We start from the raw sequence: 26,044 nt of genomic DNA on the forward strand, positions 1-26,044 counted from the left end.
CCGTTTCCGGCCATCGATCGACGCCCAAACTCCAGCGATAGAGCGTCGCCGATAGATGGTCAGAGTGGTGTGGGCTTTGCTAATCGCTTCACGCAGCTTCTAGTTGTTTCCGATTTCAGCAGTGGGTTGTGGCAACATCACCCAACGACAACAACAATAGACAACATAAACCGTCAACGGAATTGTGGCTGGGCCTCTTACCTGAAAGAGCAGGATCATGCTCTGGCCAAAGGTCTTGAAGTTGTAGACGTCGTTGATGCCGCTCTTCTCCTTCACGTGCATGAAGAACGACATGCCGAAGATGGCGAAGATGAACATGACCAGGAACAGCAGCAGGCAGATGTTGAACAGGGCCGGCAGCGACATGGCCAACGCGAAGAGCAGTGTCCGAATGCCCTTGGCTCCCTTCACCAGTCGAAGGACACGGCCCACTTTCGCCACACGCACCACTCGGAGCAGGGTCGGCGACACGAAGTACTTCTCGATAATATCGCTAAGTACGAGACCTGCGGCGAACATTTGGCAGCGGATTGGGGATTGAGTTTGTGAAGAGAAATCAGTTGAGTTATGATCACAGAGTCAAAGTGGGGATCGTGGATGGGGATCTTGGGGGATTGCGGATTGGGTTTCTTTTATTTTTTTTTGTTTTGTTTTGCTGGCGACTAAAGCTCCTGGAGCTCGAGACATAAACACTTGACATAGCTGAAATATGAAAAGCATTAGGTTGTCGGCACGCTCCGCCTCTTTTTCATTGTCTGCAATGTCAGTCAACATTTACAGACAGACACACTTAATTGGGTAGGGAATACGTAAATGAACGCAAAAATCGTATATGTACAATTGGGAGAAAACAAACAGGTACAGTTGACACAAAACATAAACTGGCCGAACGGATATAGGAAATAATAATAGGGTAACCGAGCAATTGAAGAGCAACTTCAATCGTCATGGAGCGAGTATATTACAATTAGAATACAATTACATATACAACATACATATGTATGTACATATACAGTCAAGGTACAGTTACTTATACAGTTACGTATACGGATTAGCAGTACAGGTACAGTTAACACAAAGTGTTTTAACGACTTTACAGCTGGCCTAGAACAAACTAGAGAGATTGCTGCGCAAAAATCAAAACGAAGAGAGAGAAAAACGATTAAGAAACGAAACAATAAAGAGATTCAAACAAAAGGAGTTACGGTTAGAGTAAACGGTGAACGCTGAACGCTTAACAGCAAACGGTTAACAGTAAACGGTTAAGCAGCAATGCTTGGTAGTCGATATCCTTCGGCTGTTTGCGAGCAGCTGGCGCAGGAGCAGGCGATCTTTGGCGTTGGTTTAAGCAGCGACAGCGAAATTAGCATCAAAACAAAATCTTGGAGCCCGGAATACGTCTTCCAGTATACCGTTATCGATAATAAAATCTTAATAAAATTTCTTTACTTATTTTTCTTTTGTTTTGAATGCGTGGTTACGTTTTCTTTAGCGATAATCCGCAGCATATTTTATATGTGCCAAATACTATACACTGCAAAGTTCGTTCGCTGCCCGGTTGATCAAAATGTTCATTGGTTCTAATTTTGTTTTTCTCCGTTTGATGGCGCTAGCAATGGCGAAAAGGGCGTTTGGAAGGAGGCGGGGGCGGTGGTCGAACGAACTATTTGCAGGACTTTTCTGAATTTTGATTTGAGCTGAGCTGAGAGCGAAATTACAGCGATCTCGAAAAAGGATTACAAAAAAAGTAAGAGTAGTATGCAGGGGAAAGCTTCGTATAGTTTGGGAAGAAAGAGTTGTAGAAAGTAAGAACAGGGTACTGGGTTGGTGGGCATATTTTATATGTGGCGGCGTGGTAGGGGCGGTTGGTTAGTCAAGTCCCGCACTAGGGAATGGCTCGGGAACCATTTGGAGGGGTACTCATCTATAGATTATATAAAGTTATATGCTTTTTACTACGTTCATAGTAAAGTACATAATCTCCATCGTAGATTGGACCAAAACCATTAAGAAGATTCAGGCTATTGCTACGGTTATCCATCCATTTGGTTTGCTTTTTTTGATTTTCAATCGAAAATTGCCGAGATCGTGGGCCAAATTGTGGGCGGAACCCTCCGGCATGGGCGGCTACACACTATGTATATCAACGGGGCTCGGAATACGGGTACTTTGTGGGGGCTCGATTCGGGCTGGGTTGGATTGCCGTTGGGTCCGGTCCGATCCAGTTCAACGGCCTTGCCGGATCTGCGCGCTAAGACAGTCCGCATGGCCGTTGTCCTGGCTGGGGCCCCGCCCTTCAGAGCCAGTGGCTCCTGGATTGCTGGGGGATTGGGACCGCTGGAAACGAGTGCGGATCCCCAGCTGGAATGCGGTATGGATACCATATGCAGTAGCTAACAGAGTTATGCAACCGACAATCGCACAGAGTGGAATGCTTGTGGAATGCCCATTGACACCTAACTCTGAATGAATCTTGTGTGATTGGATTGAGTTTATCTTGATATTCACTGTCATCTCGTTTGTTTTTCATATTTTTTTATGCGTTCTTTTTGTGCAAGCCATTTAACGTGTTCAAGTAGTTGTGTAGGTGTGTAAGTGTGTGTGTGTGTAGCGATTGCTTTTCTTTATTGATTTTTTATTGTTATTAATGTTATTTTGTTATTTAAAGAATTTGCATTTACAAAAGCTCGTACGTCGTTTTCTTTTTTTTTTATTCTTTTTTTTGTGTATTGTTTTCTTTTGCCTTAAGCGTGTATTAATATATTCGTCTATAAGGATATCACTTTGCGTCTGTCGCAACATCGAAGCCAAATAATGAAGCATACTTTAGAGCGTTCGAAAAAGTTGTAAGCATTATAGTATCGCTTTTTGTTTTTGTATTTTTTTTTTTGCTTATTTTGGTTCTTGGAAAGTGCGCTTGAGAACAAGTTTGGGGCGCGTGAATCTCTGGCGAGTAGTAAACATATACAGATATAGATACATATGAGATAAAGGAAGCGTAAGCAACATTTAAGTTTGGCAGCTCTTAAATAGTAAGGGGTTACTTGAAGCCTCCCTCGCACAAACTATACGTATTTCTAAAGTGAAACGAAAAGCTTGTAGATGCAGGGGGTAAAACACAATACGATCAGTTTGTTTAGGTTCCGATTTTTTTTTTTCGATGGGGGATCAACTTGGTTACTGGTTTTGGTTCGGTTCTGGCTCGGAGTTGGATAGAGGTTCGGGGTTTTGGGTTTCTGGTTTTTGAGAGGGGGGATGTTTCAGGACTTTCGCTAGACAAAATATTTTTTTGGGCGCATTTCGAATCGGGGTAACACCTTCGATAGCAACAGATCGTTCGAAAGCATCCTTTTCAACGCACTCGGGCACTAAAAAGGAAGCTCCCTGTTGCATTGGTCAATGTAGTAAAGCATATTTTAAGCCATCTTTTGTATAGTTTATCGTGCTCGTTTCTCGTTTCATCCAAAAGCCAATTCCTATTTGATTTTCAGAATATAATTCGACCCGCGTTCAGTGGGAAATCTTTCGCCTTAGCTCTTCCATTTGTTCGTTCTTTTTTTGTGCTTACGTATGCGCAACATTTCGGGCTATTAATTGTAGTTTGATGTTGAATAAAATTTAAATAATATATAAATAAAATACTTATTCGGGAACGGTTAATCGTACCCTTAAAACTTGAAATAATATCAATATTTATTCGACAAACTTCAGATGAAATCTGCCAATTCGTAGTATTTTTAGATTGACAACGAAAGAATATATCAAGTTTATGGTCAAATACAAATATTTAGAATTTAACGCCAGCTACAAACGACAACAATTACATGGAAAATACATTAAAAATAACACCAATATTACGTTTACTTTCAAACTTAGGTTTAAATAAAAATTCAACATTAATTTACTTATGTTATACATACAAATTTGGCAATAACAACAACAACAATTAAATTATTTATCACATAAATTGATCGATTACGCATTTGCCATATTAGCTGAGATTCTGTAAAGCTTTAAAGCAATTAAGCCAAACAAATATATTGCAAAAAACTATTAAGCATGTAAAACGGTTTTGAAACATTGTTTAAATTATACTATTTGATTAAATAACAGTTTTAAAGAAACTGTTGAGTCTGATTAGGAAATCTGATTAGAAATATCTTAGCTCGTATAGCAGTATTAGCAATTGCCTTTATAGCAAGAGATTTGTATAACAGTCTTGAGGGTTAAATAGCTCGGTTGTTTTCTTTTTAAATTAACTTTCAAACCCTTTTTTAAAAACAAATATTACTTCTTCAGCTAATTATGCAAATGGCAAGTGCGTCGAAAGCAAAAACGAAAACATTATTTGGAATACGTTAAGCACAACAACATGGAGCTGCTCATAAAGGGAATTTGATACCGTCATACACATTAGTATAACAGTTGCAATCACATCTCAATATGAACACTCGCGATAAAACAATTTTTTGTACACAACAAATCGGTTGGGGGATTATTACATTGCTTTTTTCTTTTGCATGGGAATGGGAAAGTTCAATACGAATCAACATCGAACAATGGAAATACGCATTATCTATACGACAACAAATTAGCAACAATTATTAGAAAGTACAATACGTAAAGAGAGAGGAGCGTACTGTAGCAATGACAGACAGGATTTTACATCAAATAAATGCATATAGATAGAGTGGGAAAGTGAGTTGACGACTCGAGGACCACAGAACTGATCCTGAATTCAAAAAGTGTTTTTTCTTAAGGTTTTTAGAGCTTGGGGTCGATTTGCATACTTTGGCTATTTGGTTTGGCGGTTGGGTGGTGGTTGGTTGGGTTAATTTGGAAATTGATTTTCGGTTTTACTTACCTAAGATGGATAAAATGACAACTACTACATCAAATAAATTCCATGGCTCAATAAAATAGTGATATCGTAAAGCGAATATTTTTAATAGACATTCGGAACTGAAAATAACTACGAATATCGCATTGAGATAGTCTAGGACCGCGTTATACGTGTCCGACGCATCGTAACGATCGAGGGTCATGGTGAACATGTTCAGACCAATGAATAACATAATGATTATATCGAATTTCTTATCGGTTACTATTTCAAAGACTATTGCTTGTGGTCGCCACTGGAATGGTAAAAGAAGTCAACCAAAGATCAACACGGAAATCAAAAGGGAAATGAAAAGGAAAGGTAAGAACAAAAAAGATAATCAATCGTTCGACACCGACATAACACATTGGAGAGAAGAGAGAAAAGGAATAGAAGAGTTTTGTATAAGTACATTTGTTTAAATACGTCGCATTTGCTTATTAGTTATAAGTATATGGTATAAGAGTTTTCAGCTCAGTTGATCGCTTTATATAGGTTATTAGGTTATGGCGGTTATATGTTGGTTCTTTTCACTATTACATAACGGTTGTAGATCTGTGCCAATTGCAAACTTTTTTCCATGATGTGATCTTCTGTGGATCGTAGACCGCACCTGCAGACGTACAGAGTAGGCGTATAACAGTAGAACAGTTGGGTAAGGTAACATTGTTAAACAGTGACTCAGTGTGCTAGTAACATTCATTCAATGCATCGGTTAAAGGTTAATAGTTAACGGTTATGTTATGGCTAGAGCACACTACGCGAGACAGAGACGGATACATTTACAGAGCTATTATTTGAGAGAGATGGCAGAAACGTGCAGTCAGTCAGTCCGTCTCTTTTCTCCGTCAGCATGCTAGACTCTAGCCTTTGCCTTCGCCCTTCTAATTGTTTGTTCTTCGATTTGATATAACTATCGAATTAGTTTTGGTTTTAGTTTTCAGTTATCGGATATTTGTTATCGTTCTGTGACTATCACTAAACATGCCCAGAGTACAGTAGAGAGTAGAGATAAAAGAGAGACGTGCCAAGATGTATGCTATGTACACATCCAGATTAGGAGTAGTAAGTAGTAGTTGTACGAGAGTAGTAAAGAAACATGCATTGGTTGCCATATCTAAGTAAGGAGTGTTGCGAGTGGGGTATCATAGATAGGTAGGTATATACATATATAGATAGATTGTAGTTTTGCTTTGCTTTTGGAATTTTAAATTTTATAGAACGAACGTCCAGCTGATAAATGGCAGACATAAAAATGTTTAAGTACAGACGAACCAAACGGACACAATACTTAAATACAGCTAGTGGAAATTAAGTATTAGAGTAGAAAAGAAAACGGTATGTTGCGACTATATCGTCGTCGCACTCGCACACGCAGTCGCACGCAGGAGTCGCTCAATGGCAACAGTGGCGTTGTCTCTCTCTAGCGCCACGGCAGCCATTCCAGAGACTCGACTTGGTGCGCTGCCTTCATCTTCTTGTTCTTTTCGTTTTCGGAATGTTTCTCTTGTTGTTTTTCTTGTTTCAAAGATCCGTCAATTAACTTGACAAAATATTGCTAGAGAACAGGGCCTTTCACATACGTACATACGGCGTAAGTAAATATGTGTTTAGTACATAAATATACTCAACGGATTGCAAGGGTTTTTGGTCGACGTCCCAGTTCGTATAACAGTTTGTCATTAGTTGGTATTTCATCGGATATTAATCGAATGAATACAGAATACAGAAGGCCCAAGGGCCATAAACTAATCTCGCAATTTATAGATTTTCATTTAAGTTCAACAGTCAGGTATAACAGTCTGTTTGGATAGCACAGTTCGGCGTCTCTTTAATACAAGTTAACATAGAAAAAAGTTTATCATATATACAAAATGTTATATATACAATACAGATACGATTGGCACAGATTACGCGATCAAAAGCTTGTTTCTCCTTTTGTTCTGATTTTTATTTGGTAACATTATTTTACTTATTGATTCATAGTTAGTTATGTATGGGGTTTGAGTTTGATTTCGCTTGTGGGGCATCAAGTGAATTGACAAAACGGCTGAAAGCGGAAAGTTTGAGAACTTGGCAAGTATTTTACTTGGATAAAGTGGCACTTCTTCAAATGCACAGTATGAACATTGATGACCCCAGCAAAGATATTTTTAAGTTAATTTTAATGTGTTAAACGTTTTTTCTCATTCTTATTCCGTTATTTCAAGTTAAATTTGTACTTTGATTTTTGTTTCAGCTTATTTATTGTTTATAGATTTTTTGGGTTATTAAATTATGGTAATTTTTAATATTATTTTGTTGTATTTGTTGTTGTCTTACCCTTGGTCTTGGAATGGCTTTTAATGGTTTTTTAGAGCCCATCTTTTTCATAGCATTATAGTACTTTTTCTGATCTTCTGTCATGAACATTTCTAATGATCCACCTGCTTTTTTCTTTTGCTCATTAAAATTATCAATGATAACACCAATGAACAGATTGAGTGTGAAAAATGATCCAAATATGATGAAGAATACGAAATATAAATACATGTAGATGTTCGTTTCACGAATTGGTTGCTTGTCCACCTGTTATCGATCATTTGGCCAGTTCGAAGTCAATCGATAGCAGCAGGAATCGTTGTTGAATTTTATGTTTTGCGGGGGAATTTAGTAGAATGGCATCGTTGGTTTCAGAGTTTCAGTTTCAGTTTCGGTTTTCATTTCATTTTTTTGGTTTGGTGAATGGATCATTTTTAGTGTTGCTCGTGTGGTTGTTGTGGAGTGGGTGTGGCCAGGGTTTTGTTTTGGAGTGGTGTGACCATATTTGTTGTTGTTTGTAGATGTTGTTATAGTGTCGAGTGTTGTTGTAGTTGTAGATTTGTCGATCATATATAAAAAAGAGAAAAAGTTATAGATAAAATTGGTTGATTAATAAAAAGTATCATAGACTGGACTTAAGTATATATTATAGACATTTCTATACATTTGCAAGTATGTATGGATCAACTAGCTATTCGTTTGCAACATATGTAGCTTTGTCATAGCGGCTTTCTGCTCTATTTTGCGTGTTCAATTATTGACTTATTATCTAACTGGTTTTTGTGGTTGGCAAAGCGCATTGGCAAACATAAATGCAGTCTGATGTGGCTGTGGGTGTCTGTGGTGAGATATGGATTGAAACGGTGGTACATTACCTCTCGTGAATCGATAGCATCGTTCATGATTTGTATCCAGCCTTTGAAGGTGGCCACTTGGAAAAGGCACAGATACGCGTTACCTACATGATCGAAATTCATTGCTGAATTCACCCACGTGTAGTTCTCGCTCTCGCAGGCATTGCGATTTGGTATGATCTCGTGGCTGAGCTTCGTGCCATTCATGTCCTCGCACTGTCGGGTTATCGATCGTGGTTATCGGTTCGGCGTTCATCGGTGGTTGGCGTCGATGGGTTTGGTTTTGTTTATCGAGTTGATTTCGGAAAAATGTATTTCAGTTATGCGGGATTCACATACAGATATAGATATAAATTGTATATATAGAGAGTATAATAGATAATTATATGGACGGGGCAGATTATATAAGGAAACAGCTATACATAGATGCTAGCTAAGTTTGTAAAAGTGTCAGTGGCTCTGGTAGTGTGTGTTAGTGTTTGAGCAGCTAATTAGCTTGGCCTCTTGACTATACGATATTTGAAAAGCTCAGCTTGAATTTAATTGATTTGAATAGGTTTATTTATTTGATCATTCTTAAAAAGATCTGCTCTTTTTTCAATTTTCGGTGCAAAAGGCAAAGTACAAACTAAGGCTAATACTAAGGAGTGTTCTAAGAAACGATTTTAGTGCAGCAACTTTCGCAAGGTCGCATACTCGTATAGTTATATAACGTTCGATAAGCATGCCCAAGCTGAGTCGGATTCTGCATCTGATTTCGATTTTGATTTTGATTCCGATTCTGGTTATCGCTCAGGACTTGAACTTGAATGAATTCTGATCTGATTTTATGTACAGTCAGCTAGGGCTTGTCTTTGATTTTTTTTGGACAAGCCCTTCGCTCGTTACTTTTGAACTTTACTTTAAACTCAACTATTTACGAAAAATAGATGCAAAGATACGCATTTCTTTCAAGATGGATTCAATAGTTCGATTAAATTGATCATTGCTAATTATGTAATGCTGCTTGGAATTGTTTTCTCTTATTGAACTTGAGCCATTTGCAGGCAAAGTGAGCACAAGTATGTAACTTGTATTCATTTTACCTTCAAAGTTTGGCATGTTTGATTATGTTTCGGTTTCAGTTTTTGGTTTTGGCTTGGTTTCTGGTTTTGGTTCAGGTTTTAGTTTGAAACATTTGGCACGTACCTTAAAATATTTTCCAGCAAAAAGCTGTACACCCATTATGGCAAAAATTAGCCAAAATATTAGACACACCAATAGCACATTGAAGATGGACGGTATAGCTTGTACCAGCGCATTAACGACGACCTGAATTTGGTTTGGTTTTTTGATTTGTTGAATTCGTGGATTGATTGATCAATCATTCGATCGTTAACCGATTGGGTCGTCGTTGGCAACGTCGATGATGATTGGGAGTTGAGTTATCGATGGATTGGTTGGTTGGTTGTTTAATTGGTTGTTGTAGTAGTTGGGATACATGGGTGTATGGGTGATGCGAGGCAAGGCGAGGCGAGGCGAGGGCGGGGAGAGGGGATAGAATATAATACAATAAATGCAGAGAGTTATTTAGTCAGTTGGGAATATATAGATATATAATTATCAGTATACACTAGTTCAAGTTAGTATCAGACTTAAGAATAATGATGTTGATGTACAGATGTGTGTTATTGCGTGTACATGGTTGTTTGTGAATGAGTGTATTGCTGTATAGATGAATAGTTGTTTTTTTTTTATTGTCTATGAGATGAAAGCGTGCGACTGTGTGAGTGCAATGGAGACTTTCTCGGTGTGCTGACTAACACTACTTGCAGGCGACGTGCGCTTCTCAACACTGAGCCAAGCCAAGACAGCCGTTTACTTTACAATACTACATATATAACAGTTAGGCACAACGGGCAACAGCATAACGGTTCATTGGCGAACAAGCAAGCACATGTCCAAATTGAAGTTATTAAGTATATACGACAAAATTAGCTAAGAGTTAACTTAAACTAGAGACTAAGTACGTGACTAGATGAGATGGTTAAAGTACGAGTAGAATCAAAAGTGGTGTGGCTGGTACATAAGGCGATGATAATTCTAGTTATAAGTTCGATCGGTTCTACAGTACTTGGCAAGCATAGGACTCGACCGATAGTCGTCGATTGGTTAAGCTGGTTAAGCGAATTTCTTTGTTCTGATGAGCCAATTATTTTCTAAGTGTGAGCCGAGTGGACAATCAATTAAGGATGTGGATAGTAGGTCAAAAAAAGAGAGAGAGAGAGAGACAGAGAGAGATAGACAGAGCGAGCTAGCTAGAGCGAAAAAGAGATCGAGCAAGACGCAACTTGTGTGTGAGAGAAGGCAAGGCAAAACAGTTGTCTAATTATTTATAACGATATGCATAAGTAAGTATGTAAGAATAACGATTAACGATAGCTAAGATTAACTCTAGTACTTGGAGTGTGGTTTTGTGTTCGGCTGATCGATGAGAGAGAGATTTGAGTAAGTTGTTGGGTAAGTAGCATCTAATCAGTCAATCAATTGCGATTTATGTTGATAATTTCATAAGGTTTACAAATTACGGATGCAACAAATGAATTCAACTGCTGCACTGATGCAGATTATCATGGTTATGAGCCCATCAATCCAAATGGTTAACTGTAAAGCTATGCACGTTTCAATTTCTATAGCTACACAATTCGGATCGGTTGCTGTTAGTTTGGAATGAATGGCTGGTGTTAGCGAGTTCGAGTAGAGAGGTTAAGACGGCGTAAAGGAGTCGCCAGTATTAGTTATGATGAGATTTGGCGCTATTGGCTGGATTGAGATACGATTTACGATATGCAGATACTGATACTGATACTGATACTGATTTGATGAAATTGTTTGTTTGTTTGTTGGTAAGTATTTTTGTTGTGGTAATTGGTTTCGATTTGATTTGATTTGATTTGATTTTGGTATTGATATTGGTTTGGTATTGGGTTGTTACGAGTATGTATGGAAAGTACGTACCCTCATGCCCTGCATACGGGACATGGCACGTAGTGGTCTCAGTGCTCTTAACGTTCGCATAGTCTTGAAGGCTTGAATACCACCAGCTCCAACAAGTGAAGCAACGAAGTTGATAAGCGATACCTAGTTTCGATATAGTTCGAATAGTGCCAAGTTTAACATATTAAGTTGCATACTTAGAGATTCTTTGTAAATAAAGCAAAAGTGATTGATCTTTCATTTTTCGGTACTTTGTTCGGTTTTTCGGTATCGGGTTTTGGGTTTTAAGTTTCAAGTTTTAGTTTCTGTCTGTCTAACGAAAAGAAGCTTTAAAGAGATTAATCCGCGCCGTTGTTTTTTTTTTCAATTGCAGCTGCAGCTGCTGCTCGACAAAAGGGGTCAAAGGCAAAAAAGGGGCGGAACGGGGCGTGGCAGGGGCCCTATGGGTTCGGAGAACTTACTTGCATATTACCAATGCGCCCTTCTGACTTAGACAAAACATGTTCTTAAACAATAGCCTAGTGTAGTACGATAGTTGATACATTATATAGCTTGTACGATTATATGTATATATTCTGGCAAATACATAGATGGTAACACTTATAGACGTAGACACATACACACAAAACAGGTTAACACATATGCATATAGAGTATATGTAGATTACTGTGGGTTCGGTTCGTTAACGATTGGTTTTCGGATTGGTTCGATGTGTATTGGAAGTAGTTTCGGTTCAATCCAAGGGTAAAGTAGTAGGTATACGATAACTGCTCTGGGTGAGACATACATAGAGAGACGAGAGCTGAGTGTGTGTGTGTTGTTCGATACGAGTACGGATTACTTAAATAGGGAAGGTCCTTTCTCGATAGCAAAGGGGCTTTTGGGGGGACGGCACATCCAGAGAGGTACAGAAAGAGTTATGACTTTGGGATCTAGGCTAGGTCTGTCTAAATCGATTGTTTCCTACGATTGTTTGCACCACCAGCCGCACCACACTCCACAATGGACGAATTCGGCATGCATACGCCATGGACGAAACGAAAGGAAACGAAACGATAGACGAGAGATCGAGAATGGATGTTCCATGATTCGATAGATTTTTCTAATATATACAAACTTTACTTTATGACGAATTTGGTGTTGCTCGCGGCGTATGCAGGGACCTCAAGGAGTCCATTGTGCAGTCGTGCGACCTCATCACTAGGTTCTCATTGAAAAATGGCTTTCGGCTTTTGGTTTTCCTGTCTTGATCTGTCTCTATGTTGACACATTTTTGCTCAAACTTTGCTGCCGGACTCGATTGGGTATTGTGGATCCCAGTTTGCACTGGACTGAAGTTAGTCTTGGGGCGAGTTTAGGCCCAGATGGAAAAGAGCTCAGTTAAGTTAGCCCAGACCAAGCGATATCTGTTGGTGTGAGACGGGACGCGACTGGAGCGTCGTTTGTTGTAAGTAAAACACTGCCACCACTGCGTATGAGCGATTTATCGAATAATCGACATCTGGTTGTTGTTCTGATTGTACTGATTGTGGTTGAATATACAGTATATATACATATACGAGTAAACGATTTCGATATCTATACACTAACGACTGAGCGTCGTGAAGTTTTCGGATACTTGGATACATTTGTTTGTTTTACTTCTTGTTTGTACAATTCAGTGCAGTTGTGGCTCTTTTGCGTTGTTCGCTTGCAACAATTATGGGGATATACATTTGGTATGTACATACACCTGTACAGATGGATATAGTTTTGTGCCGCTAAGTTGGAGGCCGTGGCGAGGGAAGGGGTCCAGTTCCGGTTCAAATTCGTTGTGTTCATGTGGACGTGGCTTTGGAGATGGGATTAACTAGGACTAACTGTCTAAGACAACCAAAACGATCTAGGGGTTCGGACTTGGCAACTGGGAGTGTACACGGGGTTTCGAGGTTCTGGGGGAGGTATCGCTACCAATGACTAAGCTATGGCTAGTTATTGAACCAAACTACTTATACACAAGTTATTATACGCTTGTACTCGTATAACAGTTACGTCAGCTGACCAATCGTGTTGCATGTATGGTTCCTATCTCTAGTTTCATTATATACGTAGGAATATTATATATAGTACAGTTTAAAAGCTATGACTGACCTATGTATGTATGTATCAATGGTCCTAGATTACTTGTTTAAACTATAACCGTATGATTACGCTACTGTTATACAATGTAGGCAGCTAAGCTGAAGCGCGCGACGGCAGCAATGGAATACAATGCCTACAAAGCTTCTTCAAGATATTGCGGTTGGCTTGTATATTTTACGTTAACTTTACATTTACGCAACAATATTTGTATATAGGGAGAATGGTATCAATAAATATATGTATATATATTTGGGGTAGGCAGGGACAAACATATGTAGGAGTAAGTACATCAACATTAACAGGCAGCAGAAAATGTACAGAACTGGCCGGTATAACACTTAGCATGGCGCTGCCCTGGGCGCAATGTGAGCGATTCGGCTTGGACGGATAGTAGCGTATAACACACACATATTGAGCGAAAGAAAACCACGTACACCCATAGATACACACGCACATAGATGGCTTAAATATCGATATATGTATGCTCAGAACACAATATTGAGAACTGACGGTGATTAATAACATTGCTCGAACATGTATTGAGTGTGTGTATAACAATTTCGGAGGCGGGAATTTAAGCGCTTTGCCAACGAAGTTGCGGTCAATGTTGGATCCTAAAAGCTTCCAACCGTTTTGCGATAGTTGTAAACGGCGCTTCGCAATTATTCAAATAGCCGCTGCACCGTGTACAACCAGCTGAAGATCGTAGCGTTTGAAGTATAACAGTTTTTGATAGATACATATGTGATTGAAGATTGTAGAGCTCGCCATTTGGATAGACCGCAAGTAAGGAACTCAGTTTGTTAGTGAAGCAACAACATTTAACGAATGTATATAGCTATTGAATATTATTAGTTGTATACTTAGCACACACACATACACGCACGCACACACACCCACCCGCACACACATAGAGACAACAGTGAATGCGAATGAGGGAAAGATACACAGCGAGAAACATATATAGGAATTTAGTCTGAGCTTAGATTAGAACTTTTAAGGAGGAGAAAGAGCAAGAGAGACACACAGAGACAGCGAGAGAGAGAGAGATAGACAGATAGAGAGGCTGTGGTGGACGCTACTTACTTTCATGCCCTCCCAGCGCGAAACTGCCCGCAGAGGTCGCAGGGCGCGCAGAGTTCGCATCGAGCGAAAGGCGGGCACATCATCGGCCCCGGACCAGACCGCGGCCAAATTAATTAGCGACAGCTAGATGGGCGATTTAGATTGGCGGGTAACTCAAAACGAAACTCAAAGTTGGATAAGCTATGTCTATAGGGAGGATCTATATACGAGTATATGTATAGAGGGCACTTATCGTACTAAGCTATAGTGAATAACTATGCTAACCTATGGTTATATCAAACAAGTTCTTTACGTTTACTCGTTACTCTTTACTGTTTACTAGTTACTTGTTCTTTGGCTTTATATCATACAACGGTTTTCAATATACAGTTTAGATACAAAATCGGGACGAGCTGGTTTCTCAAGACATCTGTCATACTGCCCTAAGCAGTACACAGCGATTTCGGGGCGGGGATAAGGCATACAGACTAAAGGCTTAACTGAAAAGTCTTAAATCGTCGTCTTCAAATAACTCAATTCATTTCGGTCCAGGGTCTTGTGGTTGGTTAAGTTTTAAACGGTTTCGATACGTTCGGCAAACAAAATATAGAGGTCCGAAAGCTGATTGGGGAGCGATCTACTTGGGTAACCGGTGGACTTACCATGACAATCACGAAATCGAGCCAACACCACGCGTTGGTGAAGTACACTTTGAAGCCGAGCGCCAACCACTTGATTAACATTTCCAAGAAGAATATAACCGTAAATATTCTGTCCATATAGTATAAAATATCCTGCAGTATGGGTCTTTGTGGCAGATGTACATCTTCTAACGCCTGTTCCAGTTCGAAGAGGTTGGTTTCGGTATTATTCGAAGAGACGGTGGTACGTTGATTCGTTGGTGTTGCGTATTCATAGAAGAAACACATGGACATTTACATTGGCGTTATAGAGTGGTTAGGTGAGTATGAGGTAACATTAGACGAGAACGAGTTTAACAATTATCTAGAAGCAGTATAAGAAGCTATATAACATTAATGAGTATTAAAATGGTATTCAAAGCGTTGCTGTATTGCTGTACAACAGTCGGCTTTTCCTTCTTGGTGTCCTTCTTTCTTTTTTTTTCGTTCTGATCTTCTTCTTGGGCGGACAAATTAAAGTCAAACGCAATTAAAGAAAAATTTTCAAAGAAATTGAAGACAAAATTCTTGAAATGATACGCACAAAGCGTCTACATCTAGTTCTATATCGAATATCTAGGTAAACAGGAACATCTACAGCTAACACTAGCCGATCTACAAGATAATCCAGTAGATCGCTGAACAAGGTTTGCGATCTCACGCGGAGACACAAGCCGTTTGACAGGAATGTGCCTGGGCATAAGAGGCAAACCATTTAAGCTACCAAAGTACATAGTATCTTCTCTCAGTTTTGGATAGTGGGGAATACAATTGAATTTGGGGTTAAGGCCGATGGAAAGTCTTGATTAGCAAGAAGTGCCATCGGTTTCGGGTACTTGAACAGAAAAATCAGATCAAATCGGATAAGGTCTACGCTAAAACTATGCTATACTGGGTAGATTCTGGGATCGAACTGAAAAATTGGGTCGGGTGGGGGGTTTTTTGAATGAAGCAATCAACTTTGGTAAAGTTTAAGCATGGCTTGATTAACTACATATTCAATTGTTTTGCTTATTTTGAATGCTTATTGATTTTTGAATTAAATTGGTAAATTTAGTGATCTGTTGCAAGCTACGATTTGCGTTTTTAGCATTTTAAAAAAGCAAATGACACAAATTTGCAACAATCTAAATGGCAAACAAGAGTCTTGAGTCTGCTTTAGAGTCTTTTGAATTAATATTATTTTTTTAAACGTTTTTTTTCTCGATAAATTTAATTTAATTTAATTTTGTAGTTGACTTACCAAAGCTAAGCTACTCATTAAAATCATAGTGATAACAGCTGTTTCAAAATATTTATTTTCAATTAATTGAAAAGTTTTCAGTCGTAAATTGCCCCATCCTTGCCAGAACGGCGAGTCATCGTCACCGGCTAAGATCGGAAATTTCTTATAGTACGAATCGGGGCAGCAATCAGCTGGATATTCATCGAGTATATCCTCGTCGTGTGCATGAATAATGATATCACCGTCGAGCGGGCCCTCCTCGCATTCGCCCTCCTCGTCCAGTTCCTCGTCGAGACCTAAATCCTCCTTGCTGGCGTCGCGCTTCTCCTCGCCCTCCATCGTCTCGGCGCTGCCCTTGTGGCTCTCGTCCTTGAATGGTCGATTCTTATGGCTACCATATGAGTTAATGCTGGCAGTGTCGTCGTCCTGTAAGGACAAACCTCTATGGTTTAGCTCGTGTTCCAGTCTATTGTCTTGGTGGTTAATTGAGTTGCCAATCATCTGTATAGTTATAGTTATAGTTATACATATATATATTTATATATATCGGTATAGATATTTTTGGTATTTGTTTTTTTTTTGTTTTTGTAGCGAGATTTTAGTTCATGTGTTTCGTTATTTTAGTTTTTTTTCAGTTGGGTTAGTTTTTATCATTTTTTTTTGTGATTGGGTGGTGGAATATAGACAGTTATATGTAATAGGAATAAATTGTGTCAATTTAATGAACGAAAAAGAGAAACAAAACAAATAATGTAAATCAATTTCTGGTCGTCACGAAAATGTTCTATAAAATATTCGATAACAAAGTATATCTGGGAGGAGTTGTAGAGGCAGTACTTGTATTAATACTCAATGGTGTATGGGAATCGGGTTGGTTAGTAATCACAAATCAATACATATATAGGAGAATACATTGCGCCCTTGAGCTCGAGTACCAACAAAAAATAAATAAAGTAAGGAAATTGCACACAAGCTCAAGTTCCAAGTTGAAGTTCAAATTCGATAACTTGCGATGCGCGCTCGAAAGGATTGTATTTACCGTTGCGTTATTTAGATATTTGGATTTCTTCGGCTTGTTGTTCTTCATGTCGCCGTGTATCGTGAACTCCATGCCATCCCCGATGGCCACCTCCAGTTGCGTCTGCTCCTTGATCCCCTTCTTGATGAGGCCGTCGGCGAGGATCTCGTCGTGGCCCAGCTCCAGTTCGTTGTCACCATGCTCTGCAGATATACAACGACAAACGCCTTTGCCTTTCGTATCCCATATTCGATCGTAATAGGTTTATAGATAGTGTGTTTACATAATCGGTTCGATATATACATATGTAACGTAACAGAGGTATGGCATTTATATAGATATATATGTTGTTATTGAGTTGTACGGATGGGCAATGACGATTGTTGATCGGTTATCGATTATCGATGTTGGGAAATCATAAAGAGCGAAACGAATTCATAATTCATACAAGCAGTTGCCGTTCGCATTAAAGTTGTTGTTGTTGTTGTTGGTTGTTTGTCGATCGTTTCGGTTGATTTGAATTTTCAATTTCAATTTGATTTGAATTGATTAAAGTCGATTTGGGATGAGTCGAGATTCGATTTGGTTTAAGCGTTGTTCGTTACGTCGGCCGATTCAAAATTGGGTTGATTTTTTGAATTTTAGAATTTGATGTTTTATGGGAAATCATGACAAGCCATTTTAAATGAAAAGAATGAAGATAGATATAACGATTAATTCTTAATTTTGGGATCAAATTGTTAAATCGATAAGGGCACAGAAAAGGAACACAAAACACACACTTAATCAGCGTCATCGCGGTTCGTTTGAGTGGTTTTAGTGGTACGTGGAGGTGTCAGTGGCTCACATTGAATGGATCTTGTTTCGTTTAAGGTGTCGTGTGATTGGTTGGGTTGATGTTAGTGTCTGGTAACGAACGGAGGAGGTGGAACGCTCACAACACAACAGCGAACAACACAAATCGCAAAATGATCAATGAACTCAATAAACTAATGAGCAAAACGTAACTAAGGCGTTTCCACTAGCCAGCACCAATTGGCAAGCAGTCCGCTGTGTGCACTGCTTGCCGCATCGCTGTAGAGAATTGAACTAAGGTGATTCCACTACTCGGCAACAGTGGGCGGATAGGGCGTTTCCACCGCACCCGCACCAGTGATGCCAACTAATGAACGTAACTGAGCAATTAATTGAATAAGCTGGTGAGCCGTAAATAACCAAAGTGTTTCCACTAGCTGGCATCAGTGTAGACATACTGTTACCACTGAGCGCCAGTCAGTGGATGCAACTTAAGGTGACGGATGATTCGAGTTGCTAAGGTTTAAACAAAAATCCATACATATTACTAATACACAGACAGTAAATCGAACAAATAAAAATTCGAATAACGAGAGTAAGAAAAGTTCATAACACTATGAAGGATCAAATCCACTGTTTTACTTTCAATTTATATAATTCCACATTACAATGCGAGTCTAATACTGTTTTCGCTTATTTATGTTTCATTTTCGGTAATGTCAGCTAGACACATAATTCAATTTGCCATGTGGGAGTTGCTTTTTATTCGAAATATTGAAATCTTTTTCGTTTCGGCTCGGCCAATTAATCTCCGCTTGCGATGCCAGCGAGGAATATTGAAAATGCAAATGTACAAGGATGTGGGGAAGTGGTTGTTGTGAAACCAAAACCATTAACCTAGGTCCGAACTCAAAAGGGTGAGGTAAAACAAGGCTTACTAATTTTAAGCTAGATTCAAAGAACTCAACCAAAGTCATAAATATTCAATTGCTAACAGTATTGACGACGAGGATCAAACTAGTTTATAAAATGTTTAGAAACTTGAATAATATGTATCTAAGGAAAATACGTATAAGAGTACAATATACTTGGTTTTTGGATTACTGGTACTGATACTGTTACTTTCGGTTCAGCTAAATACAGACTATCTAAGTAATGCTAAAGATTATGACGGATACGGTTACGGTTACGATTTGTTTTAGTTGTTTGTTGGGTATGATGTGATCGGAAATGGCACGGCACGGCACAGTTCCCTCAGTGCGACTCACATTGGTCAGAGGAGGTCTGAGGTCAGAGGTCTGAGGTCTGAGGTCTGAGGTCAGAGTTCAGAGGATCAGTGACCGGCTGAAGAACAACAACACTTAGGTTCAAATCGAACGGGAACCGATACAAACAAACCAAAGAAATGGAAGCAATCTCTCGATCGACATGAATACCAGGATGAGACTTTTTCGCTTTACAGATACATGTTCTGGTGAGTGGCTTAAATGGCTGAGTCTGAGGCTGAGGCTGAGGTCGAGGTTAAAGGTCTAGGTCTAGGTCTAGAGGGCGGGGGGAGAGGTATACTTGAAACTAACTAAAGAGAATTTGCAAATTGTCAGCTAAGAACGTATTTTTAGTTTTGGGGATTTCTCCTTTTACAATTAGTATACAGAATGCGAATTGGGTTTGATTTGATTTTTGGTATTTGCAATTGATTTAGATACTGATATTTGGTTTTAGATCGATTACGCAATTCAATTACTGGCCAATAGTGAGTTGAAGTTAACGTTAACGGTATACGCAATTATATCGTTGGCAATATACGAGTATTACGAGTATCATATAATTAAAAGTAGTTTAGTAATTGGAAAACAAGTGGATAAAAACCTTCGCTCCAAATCCAACTGATCTGGTTGGTCCTCTCACCTGATGGTTGATCACTTATTTGATTTGTCAATTTGTTACGTATTAACTTGAAACAATCAGCAATATTACGCTTAACCCAACTTTTAAATCGGCCAATTCGATTGAAGGCCTCGGCTATTTTATTCGTATCGTTATCGGCAGTCGGCGCTGATAAGCTAGATGAGCCAAAATTGGACAAAAGCAAGGCTAAGAAAAGGTTAAGTACCTGCAAACATACGACCACAATTAGTTATCCACATCTGCAGTGCGATGCTTTGGGCCATGGTTAGGCGATAGGTCAGCATTATCCTTTTACAAGGATAAGCGCTCGATAAGAGTACTCACCACAAGATTGCCGATGACAACGGTGGCCAAGAAGAAGGGAATGCACGAGACGTCGCCCACGTACATGCAGTCCCACATGGACTCGATCCATTCTCCGCACAGCACCCGGAACACGATCATGAAGCTGTGCATAAAGTCGGTGAAGTTCCAGCGCGGCAGATCGCCATCCGGAAAGCGGTCCTTGTGATCTGTCGATGGTTTGGCATAGATTAGCAATAGTTCGCACTGTTTGCTACGAGTATAGTTTATGTTTGGGGATATTTGGACACAGTTTCAATTGGTGTTCAATATTTTATTTGATTTTTATTGGTTTTAGTTTGATTTGGTGTCAAGCCACATACAAAAGCGTGTGCAAACGGTGTTCAGCGCAGCGGGCACTCACAAAAAACGGTGTGTGTTACAAGTTAAAATGCCAGTAAAATCGTACACAAAAATAAAAAGAAAGAGTTAACCGCCTCATCTGCATCAACATCATTTGATTTTATCGATTTCTTCAGGCTAGAGCTACGAAAGTGTGTAGCTATACAAAGTTTACGCTTGCGATCGCATATACAAAATGCTTAGGAAGGAAAAAACCAAATAGACGAGCTTGGAGTAAATTAGCTAGGAGAAAAGTTAGTTGCCGCACTTTCGCTGGCAGGGAGTACTTACGGAGGACACGGCCACTCAACGATCCAAGGATCTTGAGCTCCAAGTAAATCATAAACCATACTTATAGTCGCTAGATACCGACTATGCTGGATTGCTTAGGATGGGGCTTGGTTTTATTCGGGTTCTGATTCGGATACACGGACTGGTGAGCTAAGCAGGCCGCAATAGTAACGAATACTCAATGTGGGTGTGGAATAAATTATAAGGTAGCATGGTTATATATGACTCGAGGGAATCCAAACGGATGGCATAGCCTTCAGTTGTCCCAATCCACTTGGATTCCGCCCAGTTTGGTGAACACAAACACAAACGCAGTAGCAGTACATACAGACAGGTGGGTCTAAATAAATTGGGAGTACAATGGTTCCCAGGACACATAGACACGAATACGTACACTTAGTGAACAGAAACACACATAATACACATAACACACAAATCGAATTAAGTCTGGTATGATAGTTGGGGATGCGATCGATCTTGCACTTACCATGATAATTCTTTCCGAACAGTTGCATTCCCATCACCGCGAAGATGAAGATGATAATGCAAAGTACAAATGTCAGATTACCCAAAGCGCCCATGGTGCGTCCCATAATCGAAATGAGTAAATTAAGTGTGGGCCAAGACTTGGCCAGTTTAAATACACGCAGCTGCAGTTAGCGAATTGATTTCGATTCGATTCGATTCGATATATTTTTGGGGGATCATTCACAGTTCAATTGGTGTATGGGAAGTTGATTCAATTAGATCGGTTTATCGATTATGTTGTTTATTTATTTGGATTTGATTTGATTTGATTTGATTTGATTGGTTTTGTTTTGAAAGCCGGGCAAAGCATTAGGAAAATATAGTGGAAAAAAGTCGTATTTAGGTTATATAGAATTAATCCAAAAAACAATCGATTTAAAGGTTAAAGTCAAATATCAATGATATCTGAACCCCATAAACGCTTAAGTACTTGCTAAATATGTATACACGTTGTATCGTTCTTACTTAGGATTAGTTCATTTCCGGTCCTATAAAAGGAGTCTTATAGCGTAACATTCGCTTAAAATGCGTTAAGGATCTGTCTAGGAAAAAGTGGTAAAGCAGACATAGTCCGGGCATGATTTCCGCTATAATTTCTTGATTAGTTTTTGATTGGCAGCAAAAGCAGAATCGTTAAAATATAGGCTAAAATCAAACTGAAGTGTGGTAAACTCAAGATGAAACCGTGCCCAAAGCGTGGCTCTCTAAACGTGTTCTCGGATTTGGCGAATTCTTGGTCTTACGTAGGTGTATTTTCAAGACTATAGCTAGGAATTAGTATAGAGTTAGGAGCATTAAGAGTCAAAAAACGTATGTAAGTTGAAAAAGTTGGAGGCAAAAAGTTGGAGAAAGGTTGCACTAAGAAAATAGTTTCATTGCACGCTAGAACTTTGCTTTTAGAATTCGAGGCCTTTGGTTATCGATTTTGGTTGTGGGAGTGGATAGATGGATCTGGTTTGGGATCAGGAGGTTCTGGAGGTGGCTCTGGAGGTTCTCCTAAAGTACCTGTGTAGTTCTTGCCAAACAGCTGCATGCCCATGACCGCGAATATGAAGATAATAATGCACAGGACGAAGGTCAGATTGCCGAGGGCGCCGACAGTGCGGCCCATAATCGATATGAGCAAGTTCAGCGTCGGCCAGGATTTGGCCAGCTTGAAAACACGCAGCTGCAAATTGGCGGGTCAAAAGGAAAGGAAAAGGGTTTTTTATACGAGCACGAGTACTAGTTAATTACGATTCGATTAGCGCGCATATCACGACAGTTTTTGCCTGCTAAAGTGAGAGATTAGAGTCGCAGTAACTTACAACTAACTTAGGACTAGACTAATTCAGTTGCAGCAACGAAACGAGGCTTACCAATCGAAAGGAACGCAAGACGGACAGACCCTGGACACCCTCCAGTCCGAGTTCCAGCAGCGATAGGGCCACGATGATGAAGTCGAAGATGTTCCAGCCCTCCTGGAAATAGTACTTGGGGCTCATGGCCATCAGCTTCATGGTGGCCTCGATGGCAAAGGTGGCCGTGAAGAACTGCAGGAATAGATGGACGTTGTAGGCATCACACGAGTATATGATGATGTGATGGGATGTTAGATAGTACTCACATAGTTGCCACTCTTGAGCACGCGCTCCATCTCCTTGTTCATATCGTGGTGATCCATCGCCATGAACATCGTGTTGACCACAATGCACAGCGTGATGAAGAGCTCGACGAAGGGATCGAAGACGATGAGCGACACCCACTCCTGAAATTTCAACCAAACCCAGCAACAGTCCCACACACAAAACACATCGATGCCTTTGAGGATCACTTCGAGTGCCTTGTCTTTGAACGTCGGCCCATCCTCGTCATCGTCCTCTGTTGGGAAATAGTAAACGGAGACTGAACCATACAAAAATTTGTTATTAGTGGTGATTTGACCAACTTTGACTCAGCCAGATTGCGTTTACTTTAGATAGTTTTCATTCGTTTTCTTTTTTTTTTTTGTTTTTAATTTATTGTTTTTTTTTCTTGTATTGCTGTTTTTGTTTGTTGAAGCTCATTGCATTGGATATTATTCGTTAAGCGGTTCAAACGGTTCAAAGTTTGTGTCTTGTGTGAAAGAGAGGCTTTGGCTTTGAGATACTGATGCTCAATTCTTGCTTTGAAGATTGCACATTGCGAAAACGAAAAGTTTGTAGGTAGAATTGCAAATTTTATTCAATTTTATAGGTACTATATAGGTATTTATTAAACTGAACTACTTATCCGTAAGTGATAGATATTCATGTCTAGAGCTGGCAAGCTATCAATTAAAGGTAAGACCTATATAAAAAATATACTATCCTTAAAATAATTAGTATTCAGCTTTTTGAATAATTAAATAATTGTAAAGTTACTACATTGAAATTAATATGTTTTGAACTTCTGCCATCTTTACATTAGGAATATCTTTACTTCGACACCCGAAGATTTTAACAACAATTTGGTATTCGGCTAATCGATGTTGACACTTCTCTACTAAAATCTGAACGAATTCTAATTATATGCTACTAGTTCTGATAACTAACTACATTTTGACTCTTGGCTGGGATAGTTGATTTCGGAATCTATACGGATACTCTGAAAAGTCACAAATTAAATACTACTCGAATCATATTCCAATACAATCGTTGTTCGGCGCTTCAATTACCAGTTAAATTAGTTCTAAGCATATTGTTCATAATCATGAAATCATTGGATAATTGTGAATGTGATTGTACTAAATAATGAACTACGAACTGATCAACAAAAGCATGCTCTAGTATTAGCAAATTTACCGTTGTTTCTTACGCATTTTATTAGGCCAAAATTCAAAATAACTACCAAATATGACAAAATGTACGTAAAAAATATATTTATCTAGTTAGGCAGTTTTCTAAAGTATTCAAAATATACAAGTATCTAGTTTAGGCATGCAGTAAAATAAATAGGTAACGAAAGGTAAAACATTTAGCATTGTAACCAACAAGGGAAGAAAATCGAATTTTGCGATTTACTTGAATTTTATTAAAGTCTTTTTGAAAGTTTTTGTCAAATTGAGCCTCTCGAAGGAGCAGCCTTCGTGACGACACACTGTCGTGACTGGCAGGAAAGGAGATTTCGTCACCTCTCCGGCTGCTCAGTGTGTGTGTGTGTGTGTGTTAAGTGTCCGTGTGTGGGTGAGAGCGGCAGCGGCAGCGTGCGAAATGCGAATGCTTTACGTTTCTGAGAGAAAGCGAAGAAAGGCTTTATAGAGAGCGCCTTGCTCTCCCGCAGTACGCGTGTGTATATGTGTGTGTGAGGAAATAACTCTAATTATATATGGGTGTGTGGCTGTTTGGCTGTGTGAGTGTGGCTTGCTAACTGCATTTTTTAAAGTTTTGGAACGGACTGTTAATTTTGCTTGTTTTTAAACATTTGTTGTATTGGTTTTGTCATTTTTGCTTGTTCGCTTTCTTCTGTTAGCATCAACGGCATTAAATAAAATGGACGAGTCAAAGAAGTCATTCATTGGAGTATATATATATATATATGTTTGGATACATATGCATAAGTATATATATAAAATAAGTTTTGCTTGTTTTTGTTCAGCTTAGAACAGAGGAATGTAAAAGAGAAATTAAAATTATTAAAATATATATATATAGGTATGCACGCGAGAGAAGAGTTAGAATGCAGAACAGAACACAAAGGATAATGCAATGGGTGAAATATATATAAACAAAAGAAACGAATCGTTCGCTCTTCGCCGACGGAAAAGGGGATATCGGTTATTGGTTATCGGCTATCAGTTATCAATCGAGGGATGCACGGGATGCACAGGATGCAGGCCGCATGCGAGCTCTAGGAGCAGGACCCACTGGCACATTCGCTTCAGCCATCAGTCATTCAACCAATCAATCAACCGGCCGAAGGACTCGGCCAGGCGTGGTCACAAAACGCATGCGAACCGATAAAATCAAAACAAGACCGCAATCAAAATGCAAAATGAAATGCATAAAATATGAGGGCAAATTAAATTAAATTTTTGTCGGAACAGCCATGATGGCCAGCTCAATGAAACTGTCACTCCATTTGTTATTTATTTTTATTTTGTTTTAAGAAATTGGTCTGGAGATGATCTTAAGCTATTATGCTGTTTTTTTTTTGTAAAGCCAAAAATTTAAATTGTTTAAAAGAGAAGAGATTGTCGGGGAAAATCGACTGGCAATCTTTATTCCCCGCGCTCTCGCAAGGCTGTTTTTACAGTATTGTATTTACATGATAACGAAACAGGAACGGAAACGGAAACCAAATCGAACAATGCACATGTAAGGTTAACACAAAAGAGACGACGATCGATATCGATTAGGATGCAAGAATGTACAGAATGAACGGAATGGAGATTAATCGATAGTAAACAATTACAGACATCGGTAAGCTTGTATCAATCCACTTACCACCGCGATCGCTTGCCCGACTGTGCCGACCAGCGGCCTGTTCGATGATATCATTCAGGACCATCACATCTGAAAGGAGCAAAACGCAATGGGGGGTTATCGTGTGTGTAATAAGAATAATCGAAGATATTGCATCTATCCACTTTAACCGTAAGGCATTGAAAAGACTTAAAGGCATTACCTTTATAAAATATGAAATCGCTTTTAGCTTAAAGAAAATCAAAGATGAAATATATATCCCTTGAAACATAATACTTATAGCATATATTGATTAGGG

At 39.2% G+C, this 26,044-nt stretch overlaps 1 protein-coding gene across 1 annotated transcript in view; it reads right to left on the reverse strand.

Annotated features, from left to right (window-relative positions):
- LOC117146522 (sodium channel protein para) overlaps nt 1-26,044 on the reverse strand; it is a 62,533-nt gene that overhangs the window by 7,777 nt on the left and 28,712 nt on the right. Inside the window, exons 15-29 of the mRNA XM_033312787.1 lie at nt 25,768-25,836; nt 22,932-23,209; nt 22,684-22,857; nt 21,285-21,447; nt 20,147-20,334; nt 19,823-20,027; nt 17,141-17,322; nt 16,120-16,527; nt 14,859-15,032; nt 14,218-14,340; nt 9,223-9,345; nt 8,056-8,250; nt 7,202-7,447; nt 4,865-5,135; nt 202-506 (exon numbers count right to left, since the gene is read on the reverse strand). Coding sequence (XP_033168678.1) covers nt 202-506; nt 4,865-5,135; nt 7,202-7,447; nt 8,056-8,250; nt 9,223-9,345; nt 14,218-14,340; nt 14,859-15,032; nt 16,120-16,527; nt 17,141-17,322; nt 19,823-20,027; nt 20,147-20,334; nt 21,285-21,447; nt 22,684-22,857; nt 22,932-23,209; nt 25,768-25,836 — 3,104 coding nt within the window. The remainder of the gene's footprint in view (nt 1-201; nt 507-4,864; nt 5,136-7,201; nt 7,448-8,055; nt 8,251-9,222; nt 9,346-14,217; nt 14,341-14,858; nt 15,033-16,119; nt 16,528-17,140; nt 17,323-19,822; nt 20,028-20,146; nt 20,335-21,284; nt 21,448-22,683; nt 22,858-22,931; nt 23,210-25,767; nt 25,837-26,044) is intronic.

This window comes from Drosophila mauritiana, chromosome X, assembly GCF_004382145.1.
Source record: "Drosophila mauritiana strain mau12 chromosome X, ASM438214v1, whole genome shotgun sequence".
NCBI lineage: Eukaryota > Metazoa > Arthropoda > Insecta > Diptera > Drosophilidae > Drosophila > Drosophila mauritiana.